Source organism: Asterias amurensis, chromosome 7, assembly GCF_032118995.1.
Source record: "Asterias amurensis chromosome 7, ASM3211899v1".
Taxonomy (NCBI): Eukaryota; Metazoa; Echinodermata; class Asteroidea; order Forcipulatida; family Asteriidae; genus Asterias; species Asterias amurensis.
In genome coordinates this window covers 7,558,918-7,582,902 of record NC_092654.1, presented here as the reverse complement: position 1 = coordinate 7,582,902, position 23,985 = coordinate 7,558,918, and the positions used below count along the sequence as shown (strand labels likewise).

General features: G+C 39.9%; 1 protein-coding gene and 1 non-coding gene across 7 annotated transcripts in view; one reads left to right on the top strand and one right to left on the bottom strand.

Moving 5' to 3' along the window:
- Positions 1 to 23,985, top strand: part of LOC139939414 (kielin/chordin-like protein) — a 107,700-nt gene that overhangs the window by 75,512 nt on the left and 8,203 nt on the right. For all 6 annotated transcript variants that reach the window (XM_071935277.1, XM_071935280.1, XM_071935279.1 and 3 more), the window contains 20 exons: positions 581 to 663; positions 2,014 to 2,107; positions 4,261 to 4,346; positions 4,808 to 4,898; positions 5,755 to 5,837; positions 6,547 to 6,640; positions 7,203 to 7,285; positions 11,073 to 11,237; positions 12,441 to 12,534; positions 13,610 to 13,692; positions 14,747 to 14,843; positions 15,555 to 15,637; positions 16,448 to 16,556; positions 17,016 to 17,098; positions 18,110 to 18,212; positions 20,661 to 20,746; positions 21,198 to 21,300; positions 22,163 to 22,305; positions 22,828 to 22,879; positions 23,846 to 23,966. In XM_071935277.1, coding sequence (XP_071791378.1) covers positions 581 to 663; positions 2,014 to 2,107; positions 4,261 to 4,346; positions 4,808 to 4,898; positions 5,755 to 5,837; positions 6,547 to 6,640; positions 7,203 to 7,285; positions 11,073 to 11,237; positions 12,441 to 12,534; positions 13,610 to 13,692; positions 14,747 to 14,843; positions 15,555 to 15,637; positions 16,448 to 16,556; positions 17,016 to 17,098; positions 18,110 to 18,212; positions 20,661 to 20,746; positions 21,198 to 21,300; positions 22,163 to 22,305; positions 22,828 to 22,879; positions 23,846 to 23,966 — 1,936 coding nt within the window. The remainder of the gene's footprint in view (positions 1 to 580; positions 664 to 2,013; positions 2,108 to 4,260; positions 4,347 to 4,807; positions 4,899 to 5,754; positions 5,838 to 6,546; positions 6,641 to 7,202; positions 7,286 to 11,072; positions 11,238 to 12,440; positions 12,535 to 13,609; positions 13,693 to 14,746; positions 14,844 to 15,554; positions 15,638 to 16,447; positions 16,557 to 17,015; positions 17,099 to 18,109; positions 18,213 to 20,660; positions 20,747 to 21,197; positions 21,301 to 22,162; positions 22,306 to 22,827; positions 22,880 to 23,845; positions 23,967 to 23,985) is intronic.
- On the bottom strand, positions 2,593 to 2,712 carry LOC139940196 (U5 spliceosomal RNA). The gene has a single exon (XR_011786413.1). It is a non-coding gene; the product is annotated as a U5 spliceosomal RNA (small nuclear RNA).

Genomic DNA, 23,985 nt, shown 5'->3' with positions numbered 1-23,985 from the left:
TGGAGGGGTGTTGTGTTGAAAGAAATTATTAAACAATTATAATTTTTGTATTTATTTTACTTTTTGACCAAAAAGTGTTGATGTTTTTGCGAACTTCGTCTCAATAATCAAGAACCAGGCCTCGGCGGGTTTAAACCACAAGTTGAAAACCTCTTCACCACACATTGATTCCCCAATTATACACCACAGTTATAGATTCATGTCCTTTTACATAACTCATATTTTATTTTGCCATGTACATCGTTCCGACACTCCAAATTTTAATCCAAAGTCCTATATTGATAAATATTGGATGGTTTGCAGCTTTGCTTTGCACATACCAATTTATTTTACTTTGAGCCTGCAAAAGATTGTGTGCAACAAGTGTATGGTTATGAACACCGATTGTGCTTAAACCAACTGGTCTGGAGCAGCTCCATATGTCTTTATCAGCCGTTTACTATTGAAATGAATTACAAAAGTTCTCTGAACTTTTTATTTTTTATTGTTGAAACAAATCATGAATTACATTAAAAATCTAAGAGTATCTATTTGTGAGGTATACACAATAAATAAACGCAAAAAACTTGTTTTTGAACAGGATGCACCTTTGGAGGCAAGCCATGGGGAAATGGAGACAACTTTCCTGATCCTGTCGACAACTGCAGGAACTGTCATTGTAGAGTAAGAATCACTATTACATGTACTACTTTGTTTAGTCTTACAGTCTCCTGACGATAACCTGAGCAAGCTAGTCCTCTCACTTCGCTGTAGTACAGTTAATAATGATCGAACTAAAAGCTAAAAAAGTAGTCACAGCTGATCTTCTACCTTTCCCCCAGGTAGTAGACACAAGCAGGACAGTTCTTTTCAGAACTGAGTCTCCCGAATTCCAAAAATCTACTCTGCGGTAGCAGAATATAAAGCAAGTCTCTAAAGAACAAAATCTACCCAGCAAGTAAATACACATGGTGTTACAGCAAACCAAATACATAGTGTTTGTTCTTGCTTTGTTGGAGAGAGAATGGGCAGTTCTTGTGTAGTGTTTGGTCTTGCTTTGTTGGAGAGAGAATGGGCAGTTCTTGTGTAGTGTTTGGTCTTGCTTTGTTGGAGAGAGAATGGGCAGTTCTTGTGTAGTGTTTGGTCTTGCTTTGTTGGAGAGAGAATGGGCAGTTCTTGTGTAGTGTTTGGTCTTGCTTTGTTGGAGAGAGAATGGGCAGTTCTTGTGTAGTGTTTGGTCTTGCTTTGTTGGAGAGAGAATGGGCAGTTCTTGTGTAGTGTTTGGTCTTGCTTTGTTGGAGAGAGAATGGGCAGTTCTTGTGTAGTGTTTGTTCTTGCTTTGTTGGAGAGAGAATGGGCAGTTCTTGTGTAGTGTTTGGTCTTGCTTTGTTGGAGAGAGAATGGGCAGTTCTTGTGTAGTGTTTGTTCTTGCTTTGTTGGAGAGAGAATGGGCAGTTCTTGTGTAGTGTTTGGTCTTGCTTTGTTGGAGAGAGAATGGGCAGTTCTTGTGTAGTGTTTGGTCTTGCTTTGTTGGAGACAGAATGGGCAGTTCTTGTGTAGTGTTTGGTCTTGCTTTGTTGGAGAGAGAATGGGCAGTTCTTGTGTAGTGTTTGTTCTTGCTTTGTTGGAGAGAGAATGGGCAGTTCTTGTGTAGTGTTTGGTCTTGCTTTGTTGGAGAGAGAATGGGCAGTTCTTGTGTAGTGTTTGGTCTTGCTTTGTTGGAGAGAGAATGGGCAGTTCTTGTGTAATTACACCAGCATTTTGTATTGTTCCCCTGCGTTTAGGCAAAGGACAAATCAAACGGTAGCTTGATCAAAAATGAGATGTATCTCTTGCAGCAACGGCTTACTTCAAAGAAAATCATATAAAGAAATTCTGCCCCATCCCATTAAGAATTTTTATTTCAACTATATTTTTGTGATTTACAAATTTCTTTTAGGTTCTCTTTAGTAGTCATTATTATAACAAATATTTGTATTAATGATAATAATAATAATAGCAGTAGTACTAGATGGAATTGTTTGTACTTGGCAGGAAGGTTTTGTGTTATGTGAAGATCCTAACTGCCCACCAGTCCAGTGCACAAATGCCATCATTCCAGCGGGTAAATGCTGCCCAGTATGTACAGGTAATGATCACTAATTATTGCATGTACTCCAAATGTTGTTGATCTTGGAAAATGACTAAACACTTGAAGGCAGTGGACACTATTGGTAATTACTCAAAATAATTATTAGCATAAAACCCTTCTTGAGCTCAAATTTTCACAGGTTTGTTATTTTATGCATATGTTTAGATACACCAAGTGAGAAGACTAGTCTTTGACAATTACCAATAGTGTCCACTGCCTTTAAGAAGGTCCTGATAAAATCAGAGTAATACTTGCATGATAATTATTGTCTCATGCTTCAGTCTAGCCCATCACTGAATAATGGCACAGCAATCAACCCAGAAAGTTTCATTAGTTTGTTGTGATTTCCATGCTCTGAGCAGTGAACAACTTTGCTTCAAAGTAATAAACTATTTTGAAGGCATGGATTTAGGACAATGCACCTGACCGCCATTGTATGGTTTAAGCCAAAAGGTTTACATTCTATCTTTTATTTGTTAATTAGCCCGATCTTTCGACTGGGCAGCAAAAAATTAGTCTATAGACTCATTAATTTGTTCCTCTGCACGGAAATCTTTAGTAAAAGGCGAAAGATTTATGCGAATGCAGTGAAACCAGAGTGCAGAACAAGTGTTTCGCCATGGTGGTCTTTCTCTGCATGCGTACTGTATCTCATGGCGTGAAACAAAAACAGAAAACTATGTTTTTTTCAAAGGTATTATATGTATATAAATTTCATTCTATTGCAATGGTTATATTTTTCTCAATCTTAAAATATTTTAAAAGTGGAATTACGTCAAATAGATTTGAAGAAACTATCAAAGGAGTAATTATTTAAGTAGGTGTGAATATATTAGTGAGAACATTGAATATTCATGAGGAGTTTGGTCAAGTAGGCGGAGCCTAAACTAGTTCCAGCTAACTACTTGTCCATGTGTGCTCAGGGGATCCTTAAGCCTAGCAGGGCATGCATACAAGTTTTGTACACTTGTACATGTACATACAAGAGAACAATGCCAAGTGTTTGGGTAAGTGGGCTATTGTTATGGACCGTACCATTCCTGTTAAAGGTAGCCAAGGTTTTGGTTTGTTCTGATGGTTATGATTAGAGACCATGATTAGACCATTGAAAAACAAACATTGGCTGAGCAACAAAATGAGTGGGGCACCAGTCCCAACAATGTCAACTTCATGGATGATGGTTAGCAACCTGTTTCTGCTAAACTTCATGGATGATGGTTAGCAACCTGTTTCTGCTAAACTTCATGGATGATGGTTAGCAACCTGTTTCTGCTAAACTTCATGGATGATGGTTAGCAACCTGTTTCTGCTAAACTTCATGGATGATGGTTAGCAACCTGTTTCTGCTAAACTTCATGGATGATGGTTAGCAACCTGTTTCTGCTAAACTTCATGGATGATGGTTAGCAACCTGTTTCTGCTAAACTTCATGGATGATGGTTAGCAACCTGTTTCTGCTAAACTTCATGGATGATGGTTAGCAACCTGTTTCTGCTAAACTTCATGGATGATGGTTAGCAACCTGTTTCTGCTAAACTTCATGGATGATGGTTAGCAACCTGTTTCTGCTAAACTTCATGGATGATGGTTAGCAACCTGTTTCTGCTAAACTTCATGGATGATGGTTAGCAACCTGTTTCTGCTATGTTGTCTGTGCTTAGCAAGTTGTTGTGCTTACGCAGGCTTTATAAATTGGGCCCATAGCCTGATTTCATTGAGCTGCTTGAGCACAAAAAAGTAGATACATGTAAGCACAATAAATTATGCTTACTAGAATAAGGTTACCAGCCAAAATGCCATGTATATGTGCCATCTTTGACTGGTATCTTGTTCAGTGTATTTTTGTTAAGCAGGAGATTGTTAAGCAGTATTATTCCTGTGCCTAAGCCAGTATATCTTTTATCACTTAGCTCCACAGAGGTTCCACTCAACTCATTATAAACTAGAACTATAGTTGTATTAGGAGTATGACAAAAGGCATTGTTTTGGTTTTATCATAGAGCAAGGTTTTATGCATCACCGTTGCATAGTTCAGCTCATAAAAAAAAACAAAAAAAAACATGAACAGCAGTAGAGGCCCCTCAGTATTTTGTTTGGTAATATCATGATGTAAGTGCACTGACCTCTCACTTACCTTACCTCTTTTACAGGTCAGTGTACAGTGGATGGAGTGAAGTATGATAATGGACAAACCTATATACCACTGAATGATCCCTGCCAGCGCTGTACTTGCAGGGTAAGATCAAGATGCACAAAGATCTAAATCATTTGTCTCATTGAAGCAATGCAGGCTAACACAGTTTCTTAAAGTATAGTTAAATATTTTTACAATTGTTTTATAAAATGATTTCTTCACTATAGCTTGGTGCAGATTAATCGGATGTTCTACTGGTCATGGTTGAATTCAGGCAAACATGTTCCAGATTGACTTGATTGCAAGTCCAGCCTGTGAGTGTGGTTATACCCTCATCACCAGTGACTGCACTTATCACAGTTGGCGCGGCGAGCAGTCCCTCAAAGTGCTAGAAAATCTGGCCACACAATGGCTACTTGACACCAATTGTTTGTATCATCTAGTCGTAGCTTAATCTGAGACATACACTATATAACTTCACTCTAAACCATCTTCTCTTTGTCGTAAAATTAAGTCAAAACTATATTTAGTTAGATTGATGATAATGATATGTTACATTTCAGAATACTCAAGTGTTTTGTGGTGCCATTGAATGTTCCAGAGTATGTGCTCACCCATTGCAGAGGGCCGGACAGTGTTGTCCAGTTTGTGATGGTAAGGAACTAACTTCAGTCCATATGTTGAATAACTTAACTTTAAACGTATTTACTTCAACTGAAATGCACTGAACACGTTTGGTAATTGTCAAAGACCAGTATTCTCACTTGATCCCAACATATGCATCAAAAAACAAATCTGTGAAAATTTAGACTCAATTGGTCATTGAAGTTGCAAGAGAATAATGAAAGGAAAACAACACATTGTTGCACAAATTTGTGTGCTCTCAGAATCATTACAAAAAGGCTCCAGGCCTGAAAATTTGTAATATTTTAGTTTGAAATTGCCTCTTTCTCAAAACCTGAAGCTTTGTATAGAATACAATCGTATGAGGTTGTCCAGTCACCATGTTCATCACACTTTCTCTATGATATATGATGGTTTCTGAATTAACATCTAGCTTACTATTACTTTATCAAACCGTTATATTAATGCAGAACATTTTGTACTTTTCCTGTGTTCATTTGATTCAGATGTAATTTTTTAAACAAGTTTCACTGTTTCTGCCCCCCCCCCCTCCCCATGTTAAATCACTTTTCCCTCTTGGTTTGTAGGTTTTAGAGTACGGTTTATTATGACACTTATGAACATATGTTATCAAGCCTGGAATTTCATCTTTGAGAGCACAAGGCCATTCATATTTTTTAAAGGGCACTTCCATTGGGAAATCTTTAAGTTTATGGTTAACTTGTGAAGGGGCACCAAGGCCAAGACTAGGGGCAATGGAGGCAATGGCTTGTAGTTCCAGGCCTGTTTTTATATTAGTTTTATTTATTCATGTGCTGCACAATGAACTTAATTCAGTGTTTATAATTGAAGTGTCTCTCATGATTTACATTTCTCTCTTGTTTAGGTTGTGAGTTTGAGGGTGCAGAGTATCAGAATAATGCTCTTTTTGTTCATCCAAATCAAGTCTGTCAGAGTTGTTCATGCCAGGTATGATAAAGATAAACTTTCCTAATAGAATTTTGGAAATGCTTTAAAGTTATATTTCTCTTTCGACCCAAAATTATAGCAAAGGTTTAAACTTCGTATTGTTTTGAATTGTATGCTTTCATTCTCTTTTATAGACTTCCAATCTGTTCTGAATCAACACACCAACATTGAAGGCCAAATCAGACTTTTTTTAATTGTCATTTTCCAGCCAGGACAGCATGTTTCAAACATAAAACCCCATATAAGATTCTATATTTATTTTTGAAAAATAGTATTAGCTGTGACAAACATCTCTTACCAATCAAAAGGACCTATGGTATAAATGCAAAAAGTGGCCTGACGCTACGACCGTAGCAGAGTCTTTCTCTTTGGCCTTCAAGACTGTGGAAACGTTTAAGAGAACCTACAATTAATTCATAATAAGAGTTTGGTTTCTGCCAACGACAGTTCTCTGTCAATGATGGCAACATTTTGTCATTGTCATAGAGGTTTCCTTCTTACTCATATGTATTTGCATTCGGAACCTAGTCGGAGTTTGTTGAGCAGTAAAGATCCCAAATATCTTTAGCTCAGAATTTGTTTTATAATGCTTTACAAGTAGATGTGTTTAAGGTTGTTTATTACTTCCATACAAGTGGTGATCATGTCTTTTAGTCTTTAAGTTCCCTCCAGAATCTTACCTCTTATTGTTTGTTTTCACTACTCTCAGAATGGTAACGTTGAATGCTCGGAAATAAACTGTCCACGTACAACTTGCCCTGCACCTATCACGCCACCAGGACAGTGCTGTGGCCAATGCCAAGGTAATACAAGCCCTTGCTGTAAATACATGTACTCTATCAACATTTCAATTCTGGAATTTGGGATTTTCAAAATTTGTTGTTGTAGTTTTGATGTTTTTGTTGTTGTTGGTTTGTTTATTTATTTATTTATTTATTTATTTATTTATTTATTCATTTATTTATTTATTTATTTTTTTTTTTTGGGGGGGAGAGACAGCGCAACGATTTGTTGCATTGTACATTTTATTTTGTGATGACGTGGGGTACTTTCCAGATAAGAATGCATTAAATGTCATAACCAAAATTCCTAAATTGTTTAAAGAATTTGTTACAAGTTTGTTACTGTTCTTTGGTCTTGTTTGGGCTTTGACAAAATGCAAATAATTATAAGGAACTAGCAAGATGTAAATGATAACAATAAAGACAAGGGCTGCGCGCATGTGAGTTTTGGACACTCCATGGGCTTTTACTGTTCAAACTGAAAGGGCATCGTCATTTAAACATTCCTGAATGAGATATTGTGGCATACTTCTTTCTCTACGTGTTTTGAAAATGCTCATTTGATAATGTTTTTATTTTACAGAATGTGAATATGATGCTCGTATCTATGTGGATGGTGATACATGGTTCTCAACTACAAACCGCTGTGAGCAGTGTGAATGCAAGGTATGCCCCCCCCCCTACACGCCCCAAACCCTCTTACATAAACTACAAACCGCTGTGAGCAGTGTGAATGCAAGGTATGCGCCCCCCCTACACACCCCAAACCCTCTTACATAAACTACAAACCGCTGTGAGCAGTGTGAATGCAAGGTATGCGCCCCCCCCTACACACCCCAAACCCTCTTACATAAACTACAAACCGCTGTGAGCAGTGTGAATGCAAGGTATGCGCCCCCCTACACACCCCAAACCCTCTTACATAAACTACAAACCGCTGTGAGCAGTGTGATTGCAAGGTATGCCCCCCCCTACACGCCCCAAACCCTCTTACATAAACTACAAACCGCTGTGAGCAGTGTGAATGCAAGGTATGCGCCCCCCCCTACACACCCCAAACCCTCTTACATAAACTACAAACCGCTGTGAGCAGTGTGAATGCAAGGTATGCGCCCCCCCTACACACCCCAAACCCTCTTACATAAACTACAAACCGCTGTGAGCAGTGTGAATGCAAGGTATGCGCCCCCCCCTACACACCCCAAACCCTCTTACATAAACTACAAACCGCCGTGAGCAGTGTGAATGCAAGGTATGCGCCCCCCCCCCCTACACACCCCAAACCCTCTTACATAAACTACAAACCGCTGTAAGCAGTGTGAATGCAAGGTATGCCCCCCCCCCTACACACTCCAAACCCTCTTACATAAACTAAAAACCGCTGTGAGCAGTGTGAATGCAAGGTATGCCCCCCCCCTACACACCCCAAACCCTCTTACATAAACTACAAACCGCTGTGAGCAGTGTGAATGCAAGGTATGCGCCCCCCACCCCAACACACACACACATGCCCCAAACCCTCTTACATAAACCACAAACCGCTGTGAGCAGTGTGAATGCAAGGTATGCGCCCCCCCCTACACACCCCAAACCCTCTTACATAAACTACAAACCGCTGTGAGCAGTGTGAATGCAAGGTATGCGCCCCCCCCCCCCTACACACCCCAAACCCTCTTACATAAACTACAAACCGCTGTGAGCAGTGTGAATGCAAGGTATGCGCCCCCCCCCCCACACATCCCAAACCCTCTTACATAAACTACAAACCGCTGTGAGCAGTGTGAATGCAAGGTATGCGCCCCCCCCCCTACACACCCCAAACCCTCTTACATAAACTACAAACCGCTGTGAGCAGTGTGAATGCAAGGTATGCGGCCCCCCCCTACACAACCCAAACCCTCTTACATAAACTGCAAATCGCTGTGAGCAGTGTGAATGCAAGGTATGCGCCCCCCCCCCTACACACCCCAAACCCTCTTACATAAACTACAAATCGCTGTGAGCAGTGTGAATGCAAGGTATGCGCCCCCCCTACACACCCCAAACCCTCTTACATAAACTACAAATCGCTGTGAGCAGTGTGAATGCAAGGTATGCGCCCCCCCCCCCCTACACACCCCAAACCCTCTTACATAAACTACAAACCGCTGTGAGCAGTGTGAATGCAAGGTATGCCCCCCCCTACACACCCCAAACCCTCTTACATAAACTACAAACCGCTGTGAGCAGTGTGAATGCAAGGTACGCCCCCCCCCTACACACCCCAAACCCTCTTACATAAACTACAAACCGCTGTGAGCAGTGTGAATGCAAGGTATGCCCCCCCCCTACACACCGCAAACCCTCTTACATAAACTACAAATCGCTGTGAGCAGTGTGAATGCAAGGTATGCCCCCCCCCCTACACACCCCAAACCCTCTTACATAAACTACAAATCGCTGTGAGCAGTGTGAATGCAAGGTATGCGCCCCCCCTACACACCCCAAACCCTCTTACATAAACTACAAATCGCTGTGAGCAGTGTGAATGCAAGGTATGCGCCCCCCCCCCCCCCCTACACACCCCAAACCCTCTTACATAAACTACAAACCGCTGTTAGCAGTGTGAATGCAAGGTATGCCCCCCCCTACACACCCCAAACCCTCTTACATAAACTACAAACCGCTGTGAGCAGTGTGAATGCAAGGTATGCCCCCCCCCCCTACACACCCCAAACCCTCTTACATAAACTACAAACCGCTGTGAGCAGTGTGAATGCAAGGTATGCCCCCCCCCCTACACACCCCAAACCCTCTTACATAAACTACAAATCGCTGTGAGCAGTGTGAATGCAAGGTATGCGCCCCCCCTACACACCCCAAACCCTCTTACATAAACTACAAATCGCTGTGAGCAGTGTGAATGCAAGGTATGCGCCCCCCCCCTACACATCCCAAACCCTCTTACATAAACTACAAACCGCTGTGAGCAGTGTGAATGCAAGGTATGCCCCCCCCCTACACATCCCAAACCCTCTTACATAAACTACAAACCGCTGTGAGCAGTGTGAATGCAAGGTATGCGCCCCCCCTACACATCCCAAACCCTCTTACATAAACTACAAACCGCTGTGAGCAGTGTGAATGCAAGGTATGCGCCCCCCCTACACACCCCAAACCCTCTTACATAAACTACAAACCGCTGTGAGCAGTGTGAATGCAAGGTATGCGCCCCCCCTACACACCCCAAACCCTCTTACATAAACTACAAATCGCTGTGAGCAGTGTGAATGCAAGGTATGCGCCCCCCCCCTACACACCCCAAACCCTCTTACATAAACTACAAACCGCTGTGAGCAGTGTGAATGCAAGGTATGCCCCCCCCTACACACCCCAAACCCTCTTACATAAACTACAAACCGCTGTGAGCAGTGTGAATGCAAGGTATGCCCCCCCCCCCCTACACACTCCAAACCCTCTTACATAAACTACAAACCGCTGTGAGCAGTGTGAATGCAAGGTATGCGCCCCCCCTACACACCCCAAACCCTCTTACATAAACTACAAACCGCTGTGAGCAGTGTGAATGCAAGGTATGCCCCCCCCTACACACCCCAAACCCTCTTACATAAACTACAAACCGCTGTGAGCAGTGTGAATGCAAGGTATGCCCCCCCCTACACACCCCAAACCCTCTTACATAAACTACAAACCGCTGTGAGCAGTGTGAATGCAAGGTATGCCCCCCCCCCCTACACACCCCAAACCCTCTTACATAAACTACAAATCGCTGTGAGCAGTGTGAATGCAAGGTATGCGCCCCCCCCCCCTACACACCCCAAACCCTCTTACATAAACTACAAACCGCTGTGAGCAGTGTGAATGCAAGGTATGCGCCCCCCCTACACACCCCAAACCCTCTTACATAAACTACAAACCGCTGTGAGCAGTGTGAATGCAAGGTATGCGCCCCCCCCCCCCCCCACACACCCCAAACCCTCTTACATAAACTACAAATCGCTGTGAGCAGTGTGAATGCAAGGTGAATTGTCGGTAATTGTCATAGACCAGTCTTCTCACTTGGTGTATCTCAACATATGCACAAAAATAACAAACATGTGAAAATTTGAACTCATTTGGTTGTCGAAGTTGCGAGATAATAATGGAAGAAAAAAAACACCTTGTCACACGAAGTTGTGTGCTTTCAGTTCCTTGATTTCGAGACCTCAAAATCAAATTCTGAGGTCTTCAAATCAAATTCCAATTTTTTAGTGAGAATTAATTTCTTTCTCGAAAGTGTTACTTCACAGGGACCTGTTTCTCACAATGTTTTATACTATCAACATCTCTCCATTGATCGCTTACAAGTAAGTTTTTATGCTAACAATTATTTTGAGCAATTACCAATAGTGTCCAGTGCCTTTCACAAGAAACATATAAGTTGTGTAAATGAGATTATTGATTTGTCTTGCAGGGTACTCGTGTTGAATGTAGCCATGTACCATGTCCAAACTCTGATTGCACCCATCCTGTTCAAGGCTCATGTTGTCCTATCTGTGATGGATGTCTGTTAGAGGAAAGCATCTACAATAACGGACAGAGCTTCAGGCCAGACAACTGCAGAGAATGCAACTGCTTTGTAAGTATTTCAATAAACAAATTGAGTTAAAATATACTCAAAAACATATTTAACCAAAATGGCTAGGTGTGTGATTGTGCTATTTGTGACCCCTTTTCACAAACATTTGTTCTACTCAAATGTTCTGTATGTTGCAGTATGCCTGATTCATAGTTCTGTTCGACTGTGTATTTGTTGACTTATTAAATGAATTTTCTACAAAACACAGCCAATACTCACGTAATTTTTGTTTACGTTTCGACTAGTATCACTAGTCATCCTCATAGCGAGGCACCACCAGTCGGTTGGTGGCGCTGTTTCCTGCTGCGGCCACTGGATGGTGGTTTGGCTGATTGTGTCCTCCCCCGGGGTGGAACTTGGGGTATGAGGGGGTCCCATGTGTGATAGTTCATACCCTCTCTCGTCTCTGTATATTTGTTGTTGTTTTTATTTGTTATGTTTGATGAGAAAGTACAATGATGTAGTACAATTTTAGAAAACACTAATGTGAGTCTTAGTTTGCATCAGAACTATAACTTAGTATAGTAACTGTTTCCAATTAGTTTTGGGTTGAACATTGAAAAATTGACCAGAGTGGGATTTGAACTTGGAACCTCCAGATTGATGTGCAAGAGCTCTACCAACTGAGCCTCCTAGCCATAATGGTGGTGGTCTCCCTACTGTTTCAATGTCTTTGCTCGGGGACGCCACTAGTCAGAAACTATTCAACCTGTAACTCCTGTATATCCAGGGGTTTGATTTTACAAAGAGTTACATTAGGACTAGTCCTAGGAGATATTAAAAACTTAAGGCTAGTCCCTAGATGTTCTGAGTAACTCGTCCCAACTCTAGATAAGACTAGTCTTAACTCTTTGTGAAATCCTCTCCAGGGATCACACCCAAGTTTACGATGCAACCTTGGAAGCAGCAGGAGAGGGATCACATTAAGGGTCACAGGTCACAGCTTCAAATCCTGTTGTAGTTTCATTATTCTCCATCAACTCAAATTTACTTAAGAAGTTTACCCAGTCAGTTTCCTTTGTAGTTTATTCTTTTATAATTGGTTTCCACTCAAATCAGTAGAAATGAATGTTTTGATACCAAGTTAATACTTGTGACATCATAACAAACCAGAATAACAGATACATTGATGTCATTACAGCATTGTGTTGACATTGAACATGTTGTTATTATCATGTCTTGACTATATCTGTGTTTATGCAGAATGGTAATGTGTTGTGCGTGTCCAAGGAATGCCCCAAGCTCAACTGTGAGATCAGAGTAACAGACCCTGGACAATGCTGTGAAAGATGTCAAGGTATGCTCAACAAACGAGGGTTCTTTGTTTGTTTCATAGGGTGCAGGGATATTCTTGTTCATTTAAGAAAACTTACTTCTCATTTTTTTATTTATCAGCATGTCTTGTCTCTTTGGGACTGCTCAGGTGGTTTGACGCTTTCACCATTGTGATTTATTATGGGATGCTGCTATCTACTAAGTAAAACTAAGTTTTGTTGGTTCTCTGCTGTGCCACGAGGGTTTTCTAGACCATCCGGTTTTCCTCCCTTGGGAAAAATCACTTTTGATCTTGGCTGTGCTCCGTGGTCATATGGGTTGATGTGGCTGGCAGCCAAAGGCGCCCTTGCATGCCTGCTTCTCGAACACATTGTAGCTGCATCCTTCGCAATTCAGCTTTTAGCTGCGAGTAATGATGATTAACCCCCCCCCCCCCAAATTATTAAAACAGAATGATTAAGTGCCGCATTCATGAACGATTTGAGGGCCTGTGTTCCATGGAACTCTGACCACAGGAGATTCGGTCCCCCTCATGGGAGGTTAACATGGGCTGAAGGAGGATGTTTCAAAAGAGGGCGCTATCAGAAGCAGTTTGTACACAGTTTGCCAAATGGGGGGGGGGGGGGGGGACACACAGAATCTCTCGCCACATCTGCATTTCGGATGAAGGAGCATCATGTAGGCACCATAGCTGAGTTGTACTGTTATAATCTGGTTCTGAGAGAATTCTTAGAATTATTTTGTTAATCATACATTGGTCTTAACTAACTCTGCATGAAAGGGGACCAGGGGCGGATTTCACAAAGGTAGTCCTAACTTAGGACTAGTCCTAGGCAATGCTAAGAGATAGGACCAGTCCTAAGTTAGGATGAGTTACTGGTCCTAACTTAGGACCAGTCCTATCTACTAGCATTGCCTAGGACTAGTCCTAAATTAGGACTACCTTTGTGAAATCCACCCCAGACTATGTTTTACTCTCAAACTCAATAAATGTTAAAAATTCAGAATAAGAAGGGATAAGTACGGTATCATTTTGCTATATTGGTAATGATATATGAAACTAAGTTTGTATTGATAAGATGTTATTTTGCTAACAGGTTGCTTGTATGAAGGATTTGAGTATGCTAGCAGTGAATCCTGGGTGTCACCTTTGAACCCTTGTCTATCCTGCCAATGTCAGGTAAGGGTTAGTCCTTCTACAGATCTCAGGCAAATATTCTAAATTGGGATTAAAATCACTTCATAAATTGGCCCTTTGTTCCGTCTTCCCCCAGTTGCTTATGTTTTGTCTTCTTCTGTTCATGCGCTATTATTATTATTATTGAAGGCACAAAAGTCAAATTCAGTTTGGTGATGCAGTCATTTTTCAATAGTTAGAGTCCTTATGAAAGTGGAAAAGATTTAAAGTATCTTACTTCACATTTAAACCATGTAAAATAACATTGCATGCCATACTCTTCCACTTTCATGAACATCCAGAAGCATCAAATCACATTTCAATGGGTCTGTACTGTTTTTAAAGGAAGCTTTTGGTTCATTCCTAAATGTTGACGATATTCAATCAAAAAGGCATTGAATTTGACCTTTTGACTGATGCACAAATTCCTCTTTGGAATGTAATGTACTGATCCCCAATTGTTCAATTGTTGATATTAAATGACGCCATGTTTCAAATCTGGCTCTGAAAGAGTACAAGATAAAATGACATTTTTACACCATCTTACCGTAAGGTTAGAAATTTGTAGCCTTTTTCCACTTTCGTGAACCCTCTACAGATGGATTGCACTTGATGTCTTTGAACGCCATCTTTGATTAAAAGTGATGTTTCATCAAAGATGGCGGTAAGACGTCATGTGCAATCGAAAGTAGAAAAAGGTGGACATTTCATTAAAGACGGCGTTCAAAGACATTATGTGCAATCCATCTGTAGAGGGGGTCACGAAAATGGAAAAAGGCTACAAATCTAAAATGACATTAAGTAGGATTTGAAACTTTACATGGTGGAGATAAGATATGGAAGAGTTTGCGGGGTTACCGCAAACTCTTCCATATCTAAAATGACATTGGCTGAAAGTCTACACTTTTCTATGTTTATCCGCAAATATGGTGGTTGATGATGCTATGTGCAATCTGTGTATTGAAAATGAGTGATCACAAATGCAAGTTTTCAGGCTAAACATAGAGGTGAGTAATCTGTTAGTTTAATTTGTGTCTTTCTGTTTGGTTTCTTACAGGAGGGAATAACTCTATGTACAGAGATTCGTTGCCTAACTCCAGACTTCTGCAGTAATCCAGTTCATAGCCCAGACCAGTGCTGTCCAAGTTGCCCAGGTATAAAACATCACAAAAGTAGCTTGTTTCGATTTGGATTTAATATATCTACAAAGTTGAATACTTTTTTCTCTTTGCAAACAACACCATAGACCTTATTATTTGGTTTTACCCTTACAGCGGTTTGTAAGCACTGTGTACAGTGAAAAAACAAAATCCAAAGGCGTTTTACTTGGTGTGATTTGAACCCACAACCTTTGCCTCTAGAGCAGTGTCCTACCAACTAGACCACTGAGATTGCCAGGTAGCTAGAGGCAGTTCCAATCCTATATTTTAGGAGCGGGTACCCAAACAACAATGAGTTACATGCCTGTGTTTTTTTTATCACAGAACTTTGGAAAGTACTGAGTATGCAGTGCTTGAAACACATGGTTGTATGGATGGAGCCAAATAGTATTCTTTATCCCCGATGCAAACTTAGCATCTATTAAATCAAAGACCTTGTTCTTGTTTTGTGTGATTTAACTAAACTTACCAGTTGTTGTTGGGTTCACATACAAATGTTTTCAGTCAGAATTGTTGATGTTGATTGAGAGTATTTTGAAAGGTTTGTACGACTAGATGATGATTCCTAACCTTTCTACTGTTTCATAGATCTGTTCATGCTTTGCACAGTGCAAACATCCTAAAATTGCATTAAACTTTCTTTTAAAAAATATATATACTTAGATATATTTTGAAATGTTCTATAATATACACTTTGTTTTCCAGGCTGTACATATAATGGGATAAACTACGTTGATGGTCAGAGGTTCCGCCCTTACAATGACCCCTGTGCTCTATGCTATTGTGAGGTAGGTCAAACATCCAGGCTTCCAGTGTATCACTATGTCAACTTACATACTTTTTTTGTTTCAAGAAAGTGCCAAGAGTCAAAGTGTTTTACATGAAATTCATAAATACCTCGGACAGGTTCGCTATTCCTATTAATGGAGAGCACGTCACGTGGGTGTGTATAAACCTTTGTTTATGACCAGTAAAAAGTGTTGAAACATTGGCGTGACACAAGCTTGCACCTGTGCTTATAAGACGGTTTCTTCATTCCTATTGGTCGAGAGCAACGGCTGAAACAGTTGTGCCACATCACGCGATACGCGCGACACGCACAGAGTTCCCTTATAAGGAGTTGTTTACCCGAGGGCGGCAGAGGGCCTTACCATTTCATAGCTGGAGGGGTGTTGTGTTGAAAGAAATCATTGAACAATTATAATTTTTGCATTTATTTTACTTTTTGACCAAAAGTGTTGATGTTTTTTGACCGAAAAGGTATTTATGAATGGGAATCAAAGTGTGTTAAATCGGTTTTCAACTAGTGGTTTAAACCCGCCGAGGCCTGGTTCTTGATAATTTACCTCGACTTTGTCTCAGTAAAATTATCAAGAACCAGGCCTCGTTGGGTTTAAACCACTAGTTGAAAATCTCTTCACCACACATTGATTCCCTTATTAATTAACATCTGCGATATCTTTATCAATATATTATGAAACTCTAGTTATAAACTCATGATTTTATTTTTATTTGTATATTTGGGCAATCATTTACTGTCCCAGTTAGTGGATCATGAAGCCTTTTAATAACAGTATGATTTGGTTTTGTTTTGCTAGCGAGGTAATCTTGCCTGTTTACGTGAAGTATGTCCATCTCTGATTGATTGCCCAGCTTCAATGGTTTTACCTGCTCAACCAGGAGACTGCTGTCCAACATGTGTAGGAGGTAAGAAAGTAAAACAACTGACGGCTAAGATATTTATGATTATGGATCAGTTTACATTGAACAGTCATGACATGGTTCATATTTTAGTCTGATTTTGCTGGCTTTTTGTTTTCTTTCTGCTCTTGGAAAACAAGAAATATTGTGATTAGAAAGTCATAAAAGTGTACAAAAGTCACACCTCGCATACTTTCATCAACCCTTGTACTCGATATAAGGTTCCTACTTTTTTCAAAGGACCAAAAATCAAGTCTGATTGAGGTACACTGACTGTAAAACCTTGTATTTGATACAAGTGGGGGGGGTGGGGAAATGTTTTTAAAATATGTGTTTCCGCATTTCCTCCTCATTGGTTGTCTGAATTCGGCTTGTGGTTCTTCGTTTGTTATACATTAGTTCAGATCATTTTTATTAATTTAGATAATTTAACTTGACTAATATTTCAACTTTGTCTTTTCCTAGCTCTTACATCTACCTGTACAGCGGATAATGTTGGTGCTATTATGAGACCCTATGGAGATCCCTGCCTAACCTGTGAATGCAAGGTTTGTTCACAATAAATATCTTTATGTTGGAATGGCTGTTTCATTAACATTTGTTTCCAAGTCTTATTTAAGTAATAATCCACAATAGAGAAACTTCCAATGAAACTGACTGGGTAAATTGTATAAATTTTTTAATGAACTAAGAAAATTGTCTAGAAAGGGAATGAAACAAGAGAGTAAGTAATGTGTGTAGAATGTTTCTCACTCATAGCAGTTGTTCAAATGGGAGTATCGGTACTGGTGTCTAGTTAAGAATAAATAATCTTTGTGGTACATCGTTTTTCAAACTGATTTTTCGGTTGTATTTCTTCTACATGTATGTGTTGAACCTTATGACATGTTAGGTTAAAATGACAACACTTACAATATCTTAATAATAATAACACACAGTTCTTTTATAGTGCTTTATCACCACTGATTGGCGCCTCAAAGCCCTCTGTATTTTTCCTGCAATGTATTTGGAGCTACGTTTTGATGTATGAAACTTATTCCCTTACATAGCACCATTACATGTTATGTTTAATAAGGTGCTGTGGCGCAATATGCAGCCAATCAAACCAAGAACGCTGGGCGAACCCCTTCTCTTTACAAGAAGTGCACCGGGTTCTTTTACATGCACTACACAACACACATGACCAAATGCTTTACATCCTATCCGAAACAGGTATGGAAGCATGGACTATAATGGAAGCAATGTAATTTTTAAAAAGACCTGTTGCTTATCAAACTGATGTTTTTCTTGAACTAGCCAAATAACATGACTTGCAAAGTCTTTAGCAAACTAAAGCCAGTTTTATTCTTTCTACGAATGTGAATGCGATACAAATTTTGATGACACAAATTCGCAACAGTTGAGCTGTGTTCATCTCCTGCAAACATTCGCAGTGAAAACAGCACTGTGATGTCGAAATTCACTTGGCATTTGCATCCGCAGGAAGTTAGACCGGGCTTAAGGCAGCAGATAATATTGTAGAATGATTGAGTTATATCCTGCTTTATCTTGAATGACAGAATATATCTCAGTGGGAGTGTGTATCTGATATGTGTCCAATGCTGATGTGCCCTCCATCAGAACAAGAGGCTACGGCTGGACAATGCTGCCCTCGTTGTCAACGTAAGTAACATGCCATTATTTTCATTTCTTTTGATTGGGATTCCTTAGACGCATTATTGAACTCTTTACTTAGTGGTATTGTATTTAAAGCCAGTGGACACTATTGGTAAATGTCAATGACCAGTCTTCTCACTTGCTGTATCTCAACATATGCATAAAATAACGAGCTTGATTGGTCAAAACAAAATTTGAGCTTGATTGGTCGTCGGAGTTGCGAGATAACTATGAAAAAAAAAACATCGCTCGAATTCTAAACTTGAGGTCTCAAAATCAAATTCGTGGAAAATTACTTCTTTCTCGAAAACTACTCCACTTCAGAGGGAGCCGTTTCTCACAATGTTTTATACCATCAACCTCTCCCCATTACTCGTTACCAAGTAAGGTTTTATGCTAATAATTATTTTGAGTAATTAACAATAGTGTCCACTGCCTTTAAACTAAAGCCTTTTTCCTCACAGTCTCCTGATGACGACAAGAGTATGCTTACTTAATGTCTATGCAGATCTTTGTCATTTGATTGGTGGATCCTAGGTGGTGTGGCATTCATTACTCAAACCATTCCATGGCCTTTGTCATAAACTGTGGATCCTAGGTGGTGTGGCATTCATTACTCAAACCATTCCATGGCCTTTGTCATAAACTGTGGATCCTAGGTGGTGTGGCATTCATTACTCAAACCATTCCATGACCTTTGTCATAAACTGTGGATCCTAGGTGGTGTGGCATTCATTACTCAAACCATTCCATGGCCTTTGTCATAAACTGTGGATCCTAGGTGGTGTGGCATTCATTACTCAAACCATTCCATGGCCTTTGTCATAAACTGTGGATCCTAGGTGGTGTGGCATTCATTACTCAAACCATTCCATGGCCTTTGTCATAAACTGTGGATCCTAGGTGGTGTGGCATTCATTACTCAAACCATTCCATGGCCTTTGTCATAAACTATGGATCCTAGGTGGTGTGGCATTCATTACTCAAACCATTCCATTGCCTTTGTCATAAACTATGGATCCTAGGTGGTGTGGCATTCATTACTCAAACCATTCCATGGCCTTTGTCATAAACTGTGGATCCTAGGTGGTGTGGCATTCATTACTCAAACCATTCCATGGCCTTTGTCATAAACTGTGGATCCTAGGTGGTGTGGCATTCATTACTCAAACCATTCCATGGCCTTTGTCATAAACTGTGGATCCTAGGTGGTGTGGCATTCATTACTCAAACCATTCCATGACCTTTGTCATAAACTGTGGATCCTAGGTGGTGTGGCATTCATTACTCAAACCATTCCATGGCCTTTGTCATAAACTGTGGATCCTAGGTGGTGTGGCATTCATTACTCAAACCATTCCATGGCCTTTGTCATAAACTGTGGATCCTAGGTGGTGTGGCATTCATTACTCAAACCATTCCATGGCCTTTGTCATAAACTGTGGATCCTAGGTGGTGTGGCATTCATTACTCAAACCATTCCATGGCCTTTGTCATAAACTGTGGATCCTAGGTGGTGTGGCATTCATTACTCAAACCATTCCATGGCCTTTGTCATAAACTGTGCAAGTTAGTATTATTCACTCTGCATTGTTTTTGCCTTTTTATCTTTATTTCTTTATCTCTATAGTTTTATCTTTCCTTCAAACACAAACGTGGATGTTATATAAAACAATTAGTGACTTGCATTTGTGCAAAGGAGAGAATATTTTCATTTATTGAAAGATGAATGTTCTATTTAAATGCTAAATGAAACATTCCATATTTCAATTCTTACAAATATTCTCACCATTGCACTCATAAACATTCACTAATTTGTACTTTTTAATTGGTGTTAAACTGCATGAAGGATATCAATATGATTTTGGTTTGACCTTGACACCAATCTGTGATATGCAACGTAGGTTCGATGCTTTCTTAGTCTTGCAGGAGGAACCATTCACAGGCTACTGGGATTGAAACCACAAGATTGTAGGACTCTAAACGCACTGGCTATATAGTGCGCTTACCGCACATTGGCATATAAGCAGACATGATATTCTTCCTACTTGAGAAAATAGAACTAGCTTTGCAAACTGCTTACCAACAACCCATGGTATAAATAGTGTCAAAACGTTCGCCTTTTTTATTTTTTTGAGAACTTTTGAAAACTGTGATTAAATGGCCGTGAAAGTCTGTAAAAGTGTATACCATCTGAACAACTAGGTCAGCTCTTGTACAAAGACATTTTCCTACTATTTTCCAAGGACCCTATATCAAGCCTGCATAAGAAAAAACCTAAATAATTTAAAGTGTGGAGTACAAACCAACAGGTTCTTTTCAGAGCCATCTCTTAACTTAAAACGGATCAAGACACGGTGTACACTGAAAGGATTATATAAAGATGTATCTCCACCATCTCAATGTAAAGCCTCCAATACTACATTATTTTCCTCTTGATCTGTTTACATACAGGATGCCATCTTGAGACCGGAGAGGTATTCTTTGATGGACAGACCTGGAACCAAGACAACAATATGTGCATTACTTGTACATGTGATGTAAGTCACCTGTCTTTGTGATTAGACCTTTAGATTCTGGTAGGAAATGTTTCAGCTGAAAAGTTGTTGACTTCTGCAGGATGGAAATGGAAGAGTATATCTGTAGTAGTCTATAAACATGCAATACAACAAGCCTGTGAAAGTTTCATCCAATTGGGTAATCCGGTTTAGTGCAAGCATCAAAATATGCAATGATGATATAGGGGTGTTTGGGTTTGACAGTATTTCAGACAAATGTTTCTTTGATCAGTAAGAACTATTTTAATAAAGAAATATTCAAAACCTAGTTTTGTTTAGATCTTTGTCAACATCTTTGTTTAGATGACAATCAATTCCATATGTTGTTTTTAGTATAAATATGTGACAAACAAACTTTGAATCAAGATATTAGCTGTTACCTGATTGCAACCTACCCCCTCTTGTTACTTACCCCTTCCTGTTGTATCCATAGGGAGGTGCAGTTGACTGTGAACTGAAGCAGTGTGAATCCATAGTATGTCAACACGGGCAGGAATTATACAAACCACCGGACCAATGCTGCTTCTCATGTAGAGGTTAGTATCATGATTTATCGGGACAAGTCACACTTTAAAATATTTGTTATGAGAGATCGCCTAACATCACAAGGCTGGAAGGCCACTTCAAGGTGAGGGATGCGTTAACTGATTTGGGCTATTGACCTAAATCGACTGCAACCAGGGGCACGTTGCCAACTACTCCTGGGGCTGAAACACGGTTACCCCCTTCACAGTCTATAAGGATGTAGGCATTGGTATCATCCACAAGAAGCCTGGCTGGTAGAGCAGAATGCACTACCTTCCCAACTTTTTTCTTATTACAATTATGGTTTAATGTGCCTTGCTCAAGGGGCACAAGTGTCATGACCGGGACTTGAACTCACACTCTGACAGTGTGAGTTTGAATTGAAGTACATTGAAGTACATACCACTGGCATGGTGCTTAAAATGAATACTCTCCGTCTTGAGTTTAAACAATTAAAGTATGCACAAACAGACTCGTTATGCATTGGTTTGTACATGACGAGTTGCGCAAAGACTTCATTTGCGCAGTTTTCAAAAAGAGACATTATCTTAAACAGTTAATTACTCTTTAAGTAAACCTATTATGATTAATTTATCTTTCTTCACTTTTATTCTGGTAAAATGTCAAAGTTTAAATGGCAAATAGTGTCCGAAACAATAATTTCAAAAGTAGTTTAACTTTAAACGGTGGTTTTCTCCAGACAAGAGAGTTTGGCTGCAGAGGCTTAAGTGTCTCTTTGTTAAAATGATAATATGAGATGCATGTTTAATGTTCAACGACTACTGTAGATCAGGAATAGTGCAATGAAAAGGGGTGTCCCCTGATGTGTAGTTTCCTGACTCTAATTACAATGAATACACGTTCCTAACCCAGATACCCGGTTACCATGCTACTACTCGGGTCGTCAGCATCAAGATGGTGAGGAATGGAGAAGAGATGATTGTACAACATGTGTGTGTCTATCAGGGCAAGTCCAATGCCAGACCTCAAGATGCCCACCACTAACGTGCCAAGCAGTAAGTCTAGATTTTATTGTCTCACTGTTGTTTCATTTGTGTATCATGACTTATTACATTAAATATGTGATATGTGATTAAATGGCAGATGTCAAGATGCTTGGTACTGATTTACAAAGGCACGGTGATATGTTGTGATTATTCTCTGAGAACACAAACAACCACAACAGTGCACATTGAGTCTGCCGACGCTTTTGTTTTAGGCAACTGCACCTGATTGGTTAAAGAAGGGTACCCTGCCCATTTGCAACAGGGAACCCCAGAAAAGCCCTGGGAAAATATGTGCAAGGTCACAAAGAGACCAATTGGACAGGGTTTGAAAAGCTCACCCAACATGACAAAACTAGCCAAGGTGACACCACACGGTTGTGGGTGTCCATTGAATAATTAATTTTATTCGCGAGTGATAAAATGAAGAAAACAATTTTTTTACTTTCGATATATATATCTTAGTTGTAATTTGCAAATCTAGTAAAGTCAATATTGATTTAAATCTGTGGTTGTTCACCATTGTCTTTTCAGGATGAAGTACCTGCTTTAGAGCCAGGTCACTGCTGCCCGAAGTGTTTGTCTCGTAAGTTGTCTTGAAACAATCTAATTTATTTTGTGGCTATTTAGAATGAATGAGATCCAGTTCTTAGTAACAAACATTAGGGGCAAATTTTTGAGCACTGCTTAATGGTAAACAGATTTTCATGTTGACTATAGCAAAATATTTGCTTAAGCGTAATCGTATTTCACAGGTAAATTAAGCCACTCAGCGGCCAGCTTGCGCTTTCACCGTGGATTTGCATTGTTTCGTCATTCATTTTCATGCAGTAAGCACCAGTTAGGATACCTTGTGTGCTTACGATTGGCAGCGCTATGAAATGGAAACTCACGCAGTAAGCACAAAATTGGCTGTTAAGCAGCTCTATGAAATTGTGCCCAGGCTGAGGCAAGGTTCATGGTTAAAATAAGTTTGTTATTGACCCATTATATTTTTTAATACAAATCTGAATAGCCAGGGTCTGACAAACTAGCCCAAAGTAAAGTTTCCCTCACCCTCCATCATCTGCAATCCTTACACTCTGATGCTCCACTTAGTGTGAAATAACTGCACATAGTTCTCTTTATGCTTTTTTATGCTTGTAAACATTCAAACTTATTTTAAGGTTAAAGGGTTTGGGAACTTTTTGTACGACACAAAGCTCGAACGTCCACAGATTTACATTCAACTTACACGGTTTAAAGATAATGATGGTAAAAAGCTTCCCTTAAAATATTACTTGCTGAGGTGCTGTTTTTTTTTTGGAGAAATGAGTGAAACAATTTCACAAAAGAAAATTGTTTTAGCATGTCCAACGGATTTACGTGGCTCTCCTAAATCATTGCTCTGTGATCTTAGCTTTTTTTCCTCAAAAAAACTTGACGACTTGAGGTAATTTATATTACATACATCTTCATTCACAGTGAGTGGGATTCATGTGAAGGCCAAAAACTCGATCCAAAATAGGTATCAAAAACCTTTAAGTATCATTCTGCACATTTTCTCTTATAGGTCCTGCAACTTGCATAGCGTTTGGTGATCCTCATTATCGAACATTTGATGGCAGACTTATTCATTTTCAAGGCACATGTAAATACATCATGACCATGGACTGCAAGCATCAAGATTTTATGTAAGCATTTAAGCAGAGT